This window comes from Centropristis striata, chromosome 11 (assembly GCF_030273125.1).
Source record: "Centropristis striata isolate RG_2023a ecotype Rhode Island chromosome 11, C.striata_1.0, whole genome shotgun sequence".
Taxonomy (NCBI): Eukaryota; Metazoa; Chordata; class Actinopteri; order Perciformes; family Serranidae; genus Centropristis; species Centropristis striata.
In genome coordinates, this window is record NC_081527.1 from 36,009,673 (window position 1) to 36,025,760 (window position 16,088).

At 36.9% G+C, this 16,088-nt stretch overlaps 1 protein-coding gene across 1 annotated transcript in view; it reads left to right on the plus strand.

Annotated features, from left to right (window-relative positions):
* LOC131980118 (FYVE and coiled-coil domain-containing protein 1-like) overlaps positions 1-16,088 on the plus strand; it is a 34,814-nt gene that overhangs the window by 5,131 nt on the left and 13,595 nt on the right. Inside the window, exons 4-8 of the mRNA XM_059344295.1 lie at positions 3,563-3,688; positions 6,595-6,701; positions 9,106-9,249; positions 11,569-11,665; positions 12,862-15,282. Coding sequence (XP_059200278.1) covers positions 3,563-3,688; positions 6,595-6,701; positions 9,106-9,249; positions 11,569-11,665; positions 12,862-15,282 — 2,895 coding nt within the window. The remainder of the gene's footprint in view (positions 1-3,562; positions 3,689-6,594; positions 6,702-9,105; positions 9,250-11,568; positions 11,666-12,861; positions 15,283-16,088) is intronic.

Below are 16,088 nucleotides of genomic sequence, written 5' to 3' on the forward strand. Positions count from 1 at the left end.
ATACTATTTACATTTTGTTGATAGTCAGGATGATCCAGAACCTTTGAAGGGCTGCCAAGAAAAATCCATAAAGGGGTTGTGAGATAAAAGGTTAGAACACAATAGGAGAACTGTGTATTGATACTGTGTAGCATCAACTTTTCTCATGACTAAAGTACGGCTTGGCTACAAAGGCTCAGAAGTTGAAAAAGGTACTTAAACTAGGATGATGATAAAGTGATAACTAACCTTTATCAGCTGGTATAATTCACTCCTCCTCATCCCTTCAAAGTTACCTCACTTGTCAAAATGATGAGCCATGACATCTGCTATTTTTATATATTAATTTACAACTTCTAAAGGCAAGTTTAAGTTGTAACGTATGGCTATGCTGTAGCTATTTTAGCTGGTTTAACCCTTTGAATGTAAGAAGCACATAGACTCTGAAGTTAGAAATTAGGTTTGAGTTAGGTTATGGTGAGCTACACTACTGGTCAAAAGTTTTAGAACACACCAACTTTTCCAGAATTTAATTGAAAATGATGCAGTTTAATGTCTCAGTGTACTCTGAAATGAATGCACATTTGCAACATTTAAAATTCTTTATTGAGCATGATAGTGTTTTGAAAGTAAAAAAAAGATTCAAAATCACATTTTATGTTGGAAAAAAAAGACACAAAATGACCAAAAAAAGACACAAAATGACCAAAAAAAGACACAAAATGACTAAAAAAAGAAACAAAATGACCAAAAAAGACACAAAATGACTTACAAAGACATGAAAAGAATTAAAAAAATGGACAAAATAGCCCCAGACTCCATAGAGTTAAGTTGTTAACCCATTTCTTGTTCCCTGAAAAAGGCCTACTTGTATAATTCTGAAATGTACATTATCTTTCAGTTTTGGTTAAGCTTACCTTTTTTTATTTACCTCTGGCAGTTCACCACTTACCTTCGTACCCTTTCAAGCTGTTCATTTGACTTGAACTGCTTGAATTTCAATAAAAAACTGAAAAAATTGGGTTGTTCTAAAACTTTTGACCGGTAGTGTATATAAATATGTTTCCCCTGTACTTTTGCCAAAAAGGGTTAAATTGGCTTTAGAGACCAAACCTGTTTTCTGTGCCAGGCTGTAAATATGTTAATTTCTACTGTAAAGTTAGAGATTTTAACAGAGGGCTCTCTGGGGACTGAGCCAGCCTCAAGTTGACATTCAGGAAACTGCAGGTTGTGGCGATTTTTGACATTGGCTACATTCTTCAGCCTTAGAGGTTGCTGCTTGCTCTAGATTAGTAATTCCCAACTTTTTAAAGTTGTGAATGCTTAAAATTAAAAGCAATAAGATCTCCAACCTAAATGACAGAGTAGACCGTTTGTCAATGCCACCCATGATGACACATATGAGCCTTCGTCAAAATTAGCGTTCTGCAGCTTAAGCTACTGCGGAGTGTTCTAAAAATAGCACAAATGTCATTATACATGTACGGTTCGTGGTTATAAAAAAGGCTGCAGTTCCGGTGAATTTAGGCAACAAAACACTGATCTACATTTAGTGCAAAAACGTCCTGGTAAGGCGTTTAGAAATGACAGTTTAAACAGTAAATAGATGTACATAAATGCTGGAAGTTACGAAAGTTACGTAAAAAACATAAGCTTCGTAAAAAGTGCTTTCGTGTTTTCACACGGGACACAAACCCCGTTCTCCTGCACTCAAAAAAAGCAAACTGGGTGTCTGTTACCTTCTCCTTAGTCTAACACGTAGCTTCTACTAAATAAAATGATGTTTTGTGGTTGAACAGTTTTAAAACATGTAGTTTTAGCATAAAATGCAACACTTTAAAATGTACTAGGATACTTTATGTTAAAACAACCTAATTAAATTGCTGAATATAATACTCAATATAAATGATTTATTTCCTGAATAATTACTATTATGTTCATTTTCATATGATAAAGGTAATCTTTTAGGCTAAACCACTTCAACCTAACTTTGATTTGTTGGCTCAGCACAATTAATTCATGTACTTCACTATTTTAAAAAGTAGTTGTAACTACCCTATTAAAAAAGTAACTCTTAATAATAGCACAAATGTTTAAATGGCCCAAGAAAATGATGTTAGTATGTTACAAATACCCTTAGAAATCTAGTTAGACTGACCCCTGGTAATTAATTAACAGTAACGCAAATACATCATGTTGACCCAACATATTTACATTTTGTTCACTCAACAAAACTCTCGCTAAATTAAAGCATTTTATTTAGGTGGAAATTATTTCCATAATTTTTTTTCGTTCTGGGAACAAATTATTTTTTTGAGTGTGGGTGAAAGTTTGGCGTTTGTTCTACCCATCCACCCCGAGCTTGATGTCCCCCATTTAAACTCTAATAATAAGTAAATAATAATAAGTCGGACGAATAAGTTGTGATTTATTACCACCAAAGACTAAATTTCTTTCTCTAAACCAGTTTTATAGACCATAAAAGGTGAAACAATGAGTATTTCATGAGAAAAAAAGTAATTCCATCAATGTATCCTCCACCTCCCTGTCTGATTATTTATCTTGTGACCCATTAAATTACTCTTGTGACTGTTTGGAGGATTCTCACGCCACAGACTTGTATTTAGTCTATTTTTAATTTACAGTACAGGCCAAAAGTTTGGACACACCTTCTCATTCAATGCGTTTCCTTTATTTTCATGACTATTGACATTGTAAATTCATCAAAACTATTAATGAACACATGTGGAATTATGCACTTAACAAAAAAGTGTGAAATAACTGAAAACATGTCTTATATTCTAGTAAGCAAAGGGTGGTTACTTTGAGGAATCTAAAATACAAGACATGTTTTCAGTTATTTCACACTTTTTTTGTTAAGTACATAATTCCACATGTGTTCATTCATAGTTTTGATGCCTTCAGTGAGAATCTACAATGTAAATAGTCATGAAAATAAAGAAAAACGCACTGAATGAGAAGGTGTGTGTCCAAACTTTTGGCCTGTACTGTATGTTTACATGAAGTACTGTTATCAAAAAAAGTTTTGAGCATTTTTGTGTTTATTGTTAATTTTAAATATCTTTTAAATTGTAGTAATATTTAATTTAATTTAATTTAATTTATTTTATTTGATAGGGACAATGCAGTTAGCATAGATACAGTGCATGCATCTGATGTGCTGCATACAGAGATATAGCTTCAGCTAATTTTCAACTCCTGTCCCTAGTTGGGCTTTTACAACTACATACAAAATCACAATACTATAAAAATCCAATATACAATTACACCATCTACAAAATAGAATAAAATTACAAACAATTACAATATACATTTACCCTGAGAAAAACAAAACAAAACCCCTGTATAAATATAGCTTAGAGTTTAAAATCATCATAAATCTATACAACAATAAGGAGAAAAGAAAGAAATAACAGAGAAAAAGAAAGGAAAAAAAACAAAAACAACTACTTAAGACTATAAGACTTTAAGAATGGGTACAGCTCTGGTTTGCTTTAAGCCAACACTTAGTGTTTTTTTTACCTCGGTGATGATGCAACAATGAGGTTTGTTTGTCTCTCAGTTTGACCAGAAAGAGAAGACAACCTTTCTTGGTCAGAGAAAAGACTACTGGGATTACTTCTGCGACTGCCTGATTAAGATCAAGGGAGCTAACGATGGCATCCGGTTTGTTAAGTCCATCCCCGAGGTAATCCTCCTCTGCAACACACACACACACACACACACACACTGTCAGCCTCAATGCCTCGGCCCTGCCGTGTCGTGCAACACATGCAGACACACAAATACACGGTGACTGTATAACCATGTAACTAATCCTCCGGTGAGTCAGGTACAGTAAGTCTCTGTGCTGCTAATTCACTCGCTGCCTTACACCAGTTTCTTCCTCACCTTCTGTCCTGGGAATTCACAGCGGTGAGCTTCATTTGAGTTAACTGTAAATTAATTAGTCCTAGTTTGTGCTCTGTTTAATTTGTAGCTCATGTAACCTTCTGTGAGTCTTTATATTGAAGTAGTTTTGTCTTCAAAATGGTTCATCAAGTACAGATTTATTTACAAATTACATCTTTTCTGTAGTTTTTGTCCTGTAGATATTGGCATATAGAGACCATGTTGTTCTCTCTATTAGGAATGTGACTTACAATTGTTTTAATAATAAATGAAGGTACTGATTAGTAATCCTTTGGTCTGACCAGCAATACAAAATGTAAAGGTATTCAATTTCTATCATATAGCATTTTCTTCTTTTTTTTGCTTTAAAACGATAAATCCATTATTGAAATATTTGCAAATTTGTTTTCTGCGGATTCCCAAATGGTTTCATGAACTAGTTGATTAAGCTTTACTCTCTAACATGTAAATTAATAACTAATAATCTGATGTGAGTCTTTCAGTGATTCTTTCAAAATATAAATATGATGTGTCAAGATTGTAATGATTTTTCCTTCAGTGTCCTTTTGTGGTTTCTGAATTACTGAATATGTTACTGCCACATTTTAAAATGTGTATTACTTCCATATATATGAAATACAATCCAATATTCTATTTTGGAAGTGGATTTATAATGTCATTGTGGTGCAGTCTAGACCTGCATTACATAATTGTTTTCATTATCTGTTCATCTGCTCATTATTTTCTCAATTAATTGATTCATATGCTTGTCACAATTTCTCAAAGCCCAAGATGACATCTTCAGATGTCTCGTTTTGTCCCATTAACAGTCCAAAACCCAAATCCATCATTCAATTTTCAATTCAATTCAATTCAATTGGCTTTATTGGCATGACGTAACAATGTATATATTGCCAAAGCAAGCATCAGAAAAAAAGATAACAAGATAAGGAAAGCAATATTTACAATAAATTATTATAATTCTGTTATTCATTTTAAAAGAAATGAAAAACTAATAACAATAAAAGAAAGCAATATTTACAATCATTGAATTACAATCAACATATCATTGATACAATCTAACTTTAACTTTTTTACCTAACATTCCATCATACTGACTATATGAGAAAGAAAATAAATCTCCACATTAAAGAATCTGAAACCAGCAAATACTCAACATATTTGCTTGAAATGGGAGAAAAACATAGTTGCTATTTGACTTTCTTTTGATCAACCATTCAGTTATCTATGTTGAATGATTGTTTGGCTGCCGTGCAGTCTAAAAACCCTGTTATATACAGTACGTAAGCTGTATTCTAGTGTGAGAGAGCTAATTACTGAAGAAGTCCTGCTTTACAAGCATAGTCAGACCACATGTCTCATTTTATGCTAATTGACACTCGTTCATTAGCAAAACATATCTGTCGTTTAAAGTTTCCTCAGAGATTTACAACACTCAGGGTTTTTTTTCTTTCTTTAAAAGTCACATAATTTAGTCATTGCCAACTGACTGACTGCTTATTATTTGTAGGAAATCTGTGGTACCCTTAAGATATTACTTTTACTCTTCTTTTACTTTCCTTGTTTCTTGTCAGTCAGTCTCTGACGTAAATCAGTCTCCAGCTGGTGTCCTTCTGCTAGATCTGTGGGTCTGTCTTACTTAAATCCCTCCATCTGCTAATGTATTGGAGAGTCTGGATGTACTGACAGATACTGTACATTTAGTGTCTGAGCAGTGATGACCCACATCTTTAAATGTTCTCTGCATTTTAATAAAACACAACTTTATATTGTGCATGAGCAGAAATTTGTCCATTAATTGGTTAATCATTTAACAGAAAACTAAACAAGTATTTTGATTGTGTTTGAGCAAATTTTTCTCAAGCAAAAAAGATTTTTTTGTGTGTCAATGTCAGCTAAATATGTGTGGACTTTGGACAGTTTGTTAGGAAAAATAAGACATTTAAAGCTGTCATCTTACACTGGGAAAACAGTTTTTGCTCTTTTCCACATCTTTAAATGTTCTCTGCATTTTAATAAAACACAACTTTATATTGGGCATGAGCAGAAATTTGTCCATTAATTGGTTAATCATTTAACAGAAAACTAAACAAGTATTTTGATTGCGTTTGAGCAAATATTTCTCAAGCAAAAATGATTTTTTTGTGTGTCAATGTCAGCTAAATATGTGTGGACTTTGGATGGTTTGTTAGGAAAAATAAGACATTTAAAGCTGTCATCTTACACTGGGAAAACGGTTTTTGCTCTTTTTTTTTACTTTTTGTAGACTAAAAGAAAATGATGGACATGGATACATTAGTTGCAACCTTATTTGAAATGTCTTTTAATGTCACATTCAAGTAGAGATGTATCAAAAAGTAGGAGCCACTTTATGTTAAAAAGTCTGACCTGTGTGCTAATAACAATAGCACAATTTTTTGTTTGTTTTGTTTTGTTTTGTTTAGTTTAGTCTCTTTTTTACCTTTGTCAATTCTGTATTTTATTGCACTTTTTGCACTTTTATGTGAAGCACTTTGGTGCGGCTCAGCCGTCTGTAAATGCGCTATATAAATAAATTTGACTTTGACTTTGACTTTGAATACTATATAATGATTAACTGACCACTGAGGTGAGTCCATGTTGCAGTGATGTAATGTCTGTGTGTGTGTATCTATCCTAAACTGTATTTTTGTGTGTCCTCAGTTGAAGACGTCGCTGGGGAAAGGAAGGGCCTTTATTCGCTACTCACTCGTTCACCAGCGTCTTGCTGACACACTGCAGCAGTGTCTTATAAACCAGAAGGTCACAAGGTCAGAGGACACACACTTACACAACACGTACTTTCATGATTATAGTGTTTTGCTGACGTGGGAACTGGAATCCAAGCCAGGCTGAAAAGCCAAAAAAATATGCAAATATGCAAATATGCATTCCAGTGTTTTCCCTTATCATTCTGCAAAGGTGACTTTGCCGACGTGACTTCATGAACGAGGAAGTTTTCTGTGGTTAAGTCACATGTTAAGAAAACAGAAACCTGAGAGCAAACTGGTGAAGTCAGTTGCACAGGTGAAGTGAGGACAACTTGATAACATGCTGACGATTTGTGTGTTTTTGTGTGTTTTTGAGACTATTCGCTTAAAACAGGTTGATGATGCCCTCATTGTTGAAGTTTGTTTTGTAATGGTGCAGTTTTTGTGGAGTTAGAACTGCACCGGACTCAGTTTAACCCATAAGAACACTTTAAATGTTCTATAATCTCACATATTCAGCTTTATGCTTCACTTTAACTCATGAAGTCCCTCAGCAAGACTGTTTGACTGTTACAAGAAGTGACTTCTCCAAAAATATGTGTGTGACTGGAAACAGAAATGTAAAAAAAAGAAGTAATTTCCAAAAGCTTATTTTTTGTTACAAGGCTAAATTTAAACCAATTTAACTATTCTAATTCTAATCTAAGTACATTTGACCAAATATAAACAAAAAATAATCCTATCCTGTCACAATTTTGAGAAATGTTGTGGAGATGCAAAGAAAAAGGCACATTTTTGTTTCTGTAAGCAGAAAAGGTCTAGTTTATTTATTTTAAAATAAGAAATATCATAAACATAACTTCCATAAACGCCCAATGTAACATATATGTCATATCACAGATCTTTGACATTTAGGGGTAGTTTTTTTTAAAAGCATCAGAAATGTGTTCTATGTGGTCCACTTGGTCTGTGGTATATCCCCCATAAATTTCCTTTAAGAAAAAATAGGTCTGGGTTCTTATGGGTTAAGAAAAACAAACAAACAGGCTTTTAAATGCTATATTGCATCATAATGCATTATGCATTAATGTGGCATGCAGTAAACATATAAGTAAACACAACATTCCTAATTTTGCCATGACAAAAAGTCTCTTAAATGCCACAACCTCTATTCCATAAATTTGGGGAAGCTGGGAAAACGTAATAAAAACATAATGCAATATTCAATTCAATACAGTACAGTACAAATAAAAGACATGTAATATTTAACTGGGAAACCTTTGGGTTTAAATATATATATTCACTCTTTCTGAGTTTGATGCATTTTTGTTTTTATTGATGTTTTACAGTGTCCCAACTTCTTTTGTTGTATATTGCTTGCACAGCCATTTGTTTGGCCTTTTGTGCTCTTTTTGATGCGGCATACAGTTAAGACAACAGTCATGATTTTGTTTTAATGAAAACTTAACTCAACAAAGTGTTTTAGAGGAAGGATATAATGGGAAAAACAAGCAAACCAGCTGTAAAAGGGGGTCAGAGCAAACAACATAGATGAAACACTGGTATAAACATGTATGTTGTGACTTTTGTTCCCTTTAAGGCGTGGAGACATATTCTACGATGTGATAGTGTCTTGTTCTAAGGAAGTGTGACTTCCTGATTTGTATCTTATTTCTGTTTTCACAGAAAACACAACAGCTTCATAGTCTAACCATCAACACCTAAAGTCATGTCTCATTTCCTCAGCCTCACTTAACCTTTATGTAGCCAGGAGAGTCTTCAGGTTTTAGATTTCTTTTTCAAGCGTGTTTGGAAACAGGAGATGAAGTTAACAGACAATCAATCAAAAACTGTTTCAGATTGTTTTGCATGTATGTGTGTCATAGACTGTATTGTGTGTGTGTGTGGACTTGTGTGTCAGCTCAGTTATAGGCACAACCACACACAAGCAGCAGACATTTGAAACACCTTATTATATTCTTTCAAGTGCAATTTGTGTTGAATTTTTTGTATTGTAAGTATCTCTTATCTCTTGTAAGTATAGGCAAGAAAGAAAGCAAGTAAGCGTATTATGAAGCTATAGCTGCATGAGTTGATGTCTTTCTCATCTAACTTCAAATTCTGTAACTGATCTTCTTCACGTTATAAAGTGAACACCCATTCTCATCTGGTTATCTTCCTGTGTGAAAAGCGGCATTTTTCCCCCGGTCTCTGCTAGCAAGTAAATTGTTGCTATGAACGAACGACCAAAGAAAAGAAACAAGTGAAAGTGAGATCCAAAAACACCTGCATTACCACAAGGTGCCGTTAAATACAACAAAACAGATATTTTAGAAGCCACATTGCTTAACTAACCGTAGAAACGTTGTTTTATGGCAAATTGAAATGCAACGTGTGTGTGTGTGTGTATCCTTGTCCTTGGTGTTGTGTTTCATGTTTTTTTCTTCGTATTCCTCCCATGCAGTGACTGGTATTATGCCCGGAGTCCTTTCCTCAAGTCTCACCTTACTGCTGACATAATCAACCATCTTTATGAACTCAACCAGATCCAGTTTGACGTGGCGGCCAGAGGTTACGACCTCGATGCCGATTGGCCATCATTTGCCAGGTAATTAATTCATCCAATTATCTGTTTACACTCTGACAGTCACTTGTTTCCTTCTATTTGTTGAAGAAAAACACAACCTTGATTCTTGATGTTGTTTTGATAGAAAACAGACAAACGAAACAAATTAAAGCTTATAATTCTTCGGCCTCTGTGTTGGAAATGACAGACCTAAAGTAATTTGAAATAACACCTCAGTTTAGGGCGGCTAATGTAGAATAGTGGTGAAGCGATACTGGGTATTTCACAACTTGAACTAACACTTAATTATCTGATCACTCTTCACATTCACAGCTCTTTTTTTTTTTGCCTGAGTGTGTGTAAATGTCAGTGGGTGCTGACAATGTGTAAGCGTTGATCGCTGTTTCTCGTGTCAGCACCTTTGCCAAAAAAATTCACTTCCTTGTCATCAATTTGCAGTCACTCTATAGGCAGCGGATGCAATTTTAAAAGCCTCATTTGTGCAGTTGTTTTGCGTCACATGATCGTGATTAATGGTTAAATCGTACAATATACACTACCGGTCAAAAGTTTTAGAACACCCCAATTTTTCCAGTTTTTTATTGAAATTCAAGCAGTTCAAGTCAAATGAACAGCTTGAAAGGGTCCAAAGGTAAGTGGTGAACTGCCAGAGGTAAATAAAAAAAGGTAAGCTTAACCAAAACTGGAAAATAATGTACATTTCAGAATTATACAAGTAGGCCTTTTTCAGGGAACAAGAAATGGGTTAACAACTTAACTCTATGGAGTCTTGGGCTATTTTGTCCATTTTTGAATTCCTTTCATGTCTTTTTTTTGGCATTTTGTGTCTTTTTTTGGTAATTTTGTGTCTTTTTTTGGCATTTTGTGTCTTTTTTGGTAATTTTGTGTCTTTTTTTGTTATTTTGTGTCTTTTTTTGGTCATTTTGTGTCTTTTTTTAGTCCTTTAGTCCAATATAAAATGTGATTTTGAATCTTTTTTTTCCTTTCAAAACACTATCATGCTCAATCAAGAATTTGAAATGTTGCAAATGTGCATTAATTTCAGAGAACACTGAGACACAACTGCATAATTTTCAATTAAATTCTGGAAAAGTTGTTGTGTTCTAAAACTTTTGACCGGTAGTGTAGTTCTGTGCAGCAGCACCTTCAAACTGTCTGTAGGGCCACAGACAGTATAAACAAGAATAAAGATGATATCATTGACACACATTATTTATTTTGGAGACTATATCAGATTACATTAGATGGTGAGATGTGGTGGATATGGTATGCATTGTATTTTTGTGTGGTTCTGCTTTTCATTTCCCATTCCACCCAAACCCTAAACCCTCACAGTTTCATCACTGTGAGAAGAAAAACATCTTCACATATCACAACATAATGACCACATATTGCTCTAACTGTCCTTCCAGAAAAAAAAAGCCTACTCAGAACAAAGACCACTGACCCAATTTCCGGTGAAGTCTAAATGCAGAATTTGAGGTTTCAAGATTTTTAAGACATTTCAGAAAAAGGGACTCTGTGATCTGTCAGTGATTATAGGAATAATTAAGAATGTTTTATTAATAAAGGTTTAATTAATTTCAATATACTGGCAGTACAACATGCTTTTAACAAAGTAATTACCCTTGAACAAGAAGTCAGCTGAACATGCAGGAATATAAAATGTGTGGCCATGCAATTGTAAATTTACAGGCGAGCATATTTAACAAATAAAGGTCTCTCTAAATTAATCTTTTTTTGTCTTTTAAATGATTTTTAATCAGGTTTTAAGGAGGCCTTTAACCCATTGAAGCCTGGAAAGCGGATACGTCGTTTTGTAGTATTTGTATAAGCTCTGAAATACTTTTTGAATTTAATTTCTATCTGCTACAGAGGCTGAAAAATCTATTATTTAGTAGAAGCGTTGATACTTCTGTTGAATTTCAAAGAAAAACTTCAGGTTTTAGGGGCTTATTTTAAAATCGCCCAGAGGTTTTACAGGCGTCTCAGGCGTCAATGGGTTAAAGAAAGTTCCTTTTTAACCTCACATCATGCTCTCTGACTGTAGTTGTATAGAATTCTTTCGCCCCAAAAATTGTAAATTAGTATTTGTACTGTTCCTGTAAGTACTGCAACATCACCTTGTCCTTTCTCGGAAATGTCCTTGAAAAATATGAAGAAATTAGGGGGTTAGCGGGGTTGCAATAAAGTGTAACGATGGAGCAACCTTAATATGTAGGTGTTATGTTCCTCCTTTTTAAGTTGTGGTTTTTCTCAGTTAGAAGACGTGTTACATGTTACCTTTCCTGGTTATCAGGTTTTTCTGAGGGTAATATTTGTCTTTTCGTTATGTCCAAGGCGAACATTAGGCAGTGCCTCACCAGCGTACCTGTGGAAGCCTCCCAGTCGATGCTCCAGCATCAACAGCCTTGTTAGCAGCTACTCACACTCACAGGTACTCACACACTCGCATACTTACTCTACATCAGGGGTGTCAAACTCAAATACGCAATGGGCCAAAATTTAAAACTTGAATAAAATCGCGGGCCAACATTGAACAAATAAACCTTTTAATATATACAAAACATGTTTTGCTTTAACATTAAATATGGAACCAGCAACGCTTATAAACATACAATATATAACTAAATAGTGCAGACATGCAAAATCAAATTTCAAATACAAAACACATCAAGTCTTTTTTTGTTCATTTTGTGTCTTTTTAGGACATTTTATGTCTTTTTTTGATAATTTTGTGGTCAATTTGTGGGTTTTTTGGTCATTCTGTGTCTTTTTTTAGTCATTTTGTGTCTTTTTTTGGTAATTTTGTGTCTTTTTTTGGTCATTTTGTGTCTTTTTTGGTCATTTTGTGTCTTTTTTTGGTCATTTTGTTTCCTTTTTTTGGTCATTTTGTGTCTTTTTTGGTCATTTTGTGTCTTTTTTTGGTCATTTTGTGTCTTTTTTTTGGTCATTTTGTGTCTTTTTTGATCATTTTGTGGTCATTTTGTTTTCTTTTTTTGGTCATTTTGTGTCTTGAACAAATAAACCTTTTAATATATACAAAACATGTTTTGCTTTAACATTGAATATGGAACCAGCAACGCTTATAAACATACAATATATAACTAAATAGTGCAGACATGCAAATCAAATTTCAAATAAAAAACACATCAATGTCCTAAATGTATTAAATAGAAATTAAATAAAAATCGTATGCCTCTTTTCTATTTGCATCCTTCTGATTTAAATATCAAAATAAACTTTTTCAACAGGTTAATAAATTCTGCCTTTCTTTTCGCCATTTTTGGGAAGGGGTAGCTGGGAGACAGCTCTAGCTTGAGGTTGCTATGACGACTGTCACCGAGGAGCGTTTCTGGGTCCTGTCCTGATTGACGCACCAAAACAACAGCAGGGCATTGTGGGATTTGTAGTATTTGCGGTAAATGAGCCGAATAATACCGGCGGGTCAGCTTTTATAGTACAGTAATAAGATAATAATTTGGTATTGCCTTGCGGGCCAAATAAAATTACACTGCAGGCCAAATTTGAGAGTTTGACACCCCTGCTCTACATAGACAATCTTGCACAAATGTTTGAGTAAATGTGACTATTTGAACTTGAAAGCACTCTCTTGTTCCACTCACTGACCAGGCACAGGAGTTCCTCCCAATCCCAGACCTGAGTCACAGTCTCCTTGGTGACCTGGGTGAACTGGGTGAACTGGGGGAGCCCTCTCCTTGCAGCATCGCAGAGAACCTCCGCATCGAGCTCGACCAGTCCGAACTCAGACAGCAGGAGCTTCTGGTCCGAGTTCAGGAGTTGGGGAAAGAGGCTGCTGAGCTTAAAGGTGTGGTTAAAGACCTTGAAGGCCAGCTATCGGCTGTTCAGAAGTCTTCTGCCGTATCTACAGCTGCAGCTCAGAGTAACCAAGCAACAGGCAACCAGGAGAGAGAAAATCACCATCAGACAATAAACGGAGAACTTCAAGACAGAATCACAGCTGCTGAGAACAAAAATATGGAGCTTCTCTCCAAGTTGGATGAGGCTCTTAAAGAAAAGGGACAGCAAGCAGCCAGCTACTGCGACTCAGCCTGGAAGATCCAGGAACTCCTGGATAAACTGAAGAAAGCAGAGGAGGAGAGGTTGGAGACGAAAAGAGAGTCTGAGGACAGGGCCAGGCACTCTGAGCGTCTGTCCCAGGAGCTCAAACTCAGGGAGGAGGAGTTGAGGAGCAGCGAGGAGAAGCTGGCTCAGGTAAAAGCCGGAGCACACGACGAACATGAGGAGGCGCTGAAGCGGTTGGAGGAGCTCCAAAGTGCAGTTGGTCGAATCCAGGGGGCTCTGAGTTTGAAAGAGAAGGAGACGGGGAACTATAGAGCCCAGCTTCAGGATCTGCAGGCATCACTGGATGGCAGAGAACGGCAGGCGGAGGATCTGAGGAGAAGACTGCAGGAGGAGAGGGAGGAGGTGGAGCAGAGATGTAGCATTAGTAGCATCCAGAATGAGGAGCTGGAGAGTCAGCTCCTGGATGTAAGAATCATTCTAAAAAGCAGAGAGAAAGAGCTCACGGTGAGTTCAGAGAGAATCAAGCATTTAGAGGAGCAGCTAGAGAAGCTAAATGTTGAAAAAGAAAGTCTGAGCTCGAGGCTTGCTGATAATGAAGTCGTTTCCTCTGAGAACCTTGAGGACTACAAAACACAATGCAGCAGTCTCATGGAAATAAACACTAAGCTACTCCAAACAGTTAAAGACAGTGAAGGGAGCATTAAAAAGCTGAGTGAGAGCAGAGCAGCCTTGTTAGACCAGCTGGCTTCAGTCAGGGCTTCTGAGAAGCACTTAAAGAGCCGAGTGGAGGCTGCTAAAATGTGCGTGGAAGATCGGGAGAAGAAGCTTTTAGACGAAAACCTGCAGTTGGAGGAGATTGCCCAGAAGGTGCTCGTCCAGAAGGAAGTAGCTGACGCTCAATTAAAGAAGCTAGAGCAGGAGAACAAGGAGATTCTCGAGGTCCAGTCTTCGTTGAAGAAACAGTTAGCCTCAACTCAAACAGAATTGGACTCAATCGCTGCCAAAGCTGCAAAGTTGGACAAGAACCTCACAATGTCCCAAAGAAGCCAAGCAGAGTTAGTTGAAAAACTCCAAGAAACCGAGTCTAAACTGAGAGAGCAGACTGTTGAATGTGAGCGTCTGCAAGCCAGAGCAGAGGAGCTGGAGATCAGGAGTGCGGAGCTGCACGATGAAAAAGGAGCTGCAGAGAGCAATGAAAAGATGCAGAAGCTTCACGATGAGCATCAGACATCCTCTGGGGAAACCAAAGAGGCCCCGTTCAGGCTGGTGATAGCTGAGGCTCAACTGGAGCTCAACTTAAGGGAGGTGCACCGGCTCCAGGAGGAGGTGGTGGATCTCAGGGCTCAACTTCTGGCAGGAACTGAGGAGAGGATGAAGGTTCAGGCCCTGCAGGAGGTGACGGAGTCGTCCAGAGAGGACCTCCGTGTCTTAGCAGAGCAACTCAAAGGCCAGGTGGAGGAGCTAAACCGCCGGCATGTGGATGAGATTCTCCGGTCCCGGGAGCGAGAAGAGGCTCTCGTCCGCGAGCGTGACGGCGAGGCTCAGGCCCGAGCAGGTCTGGCTGCAGAGGTGACGGCCTCCAGAGAGGACCTCAATATGCTGAAACTGCGTTATGACGCCTTATGTCTGGAGAACAGTGAAATCAAGGAGGCGCTCCACAGAGCCAACACAGAAACAGCTGAGCTGGGTGTGCATGTGTGCATGCTAACCGCTGAGAACGAGGAGGCTCGTCTGCGCTGGGAGGGCCTGTCTACAAGGCTGCAGGAGCTGGACGAGGAGGGGGCCCAGGAGGCAGAGAGGCTGAAGACCTGCTTGGAGCAGCTGAGAGAGGAGAACCAGCAACTTCTCGGTCAGCTCCAAAACGATGAAGGCTTGTTGGCAACCAAGCAGGAGCTCCAGGAGGAGCTGAGCAAGGCCCAACAGGAGGCTGAAGCTGTGCAGGAGGAGGTCCGCTCACTCCGCCTCCAGCTCAGCAGCCAAGACATGAGCCACGACAGCCAGCTCCAGGTACGCCACAAGCAGCTCCGCTAAAGTAATAGATAGAGAGATAGATAGATAGATAGATAGATAGATAGATAGATAGATAGATAGATAGATAGATAGATAGATAGATAGAACGATAGATAGATAGAACGATAGATAGACAGACAGACTTTATTTATCCCAAGCTGGGAAATAACAGTGTAGCAGCAGCATTACACACAGAGACAATAACAACACAATTGAATAATTAAATAAAAAGAACAACCTAGGCATACTTCAAGCAATAAAATATAAAAATACAATAAAATGTAATGTAAAAATAAAGTGTCTAAAGAAGGAGTATGTATAATGTAGCATGCTTCAATGTGTTTACATTCACTAAAGTTACAGTAGGCTATCTCCTGTAAGCCAGTTTTATAAATAAATGTAAATAAGGCACCTGGATTTTCATCATCAGGCTTGGGGATTAGTGAAACCTGATTTCTCCTGGAGAATTTCTCTGCCATGCATTTAGGTTTCTAATTGGTTTTTTATATTTACATGACGGGAGGGAGAGTTACAGAGCATATTTAAAATAATCCCACCCTAAGTTAAAATTGAACTAAAAGTAACATATAGTAGCCTCCAGAAATCTGAAGCATTTTCATGCTATTTAAAGATAACATTCAAGCACTTTTCTCGTTATTAAACTTTTTATTTGAAGAAAAACAAAACAGCACATACATGTTGCTCTACATCTTGTAAACATGTCAAGTCTTTTCATCAAAACATAAAAAGAAAGAAATTGTTTTAAAAAATAAAAATAAACAACATAATATAAATAAAATCAA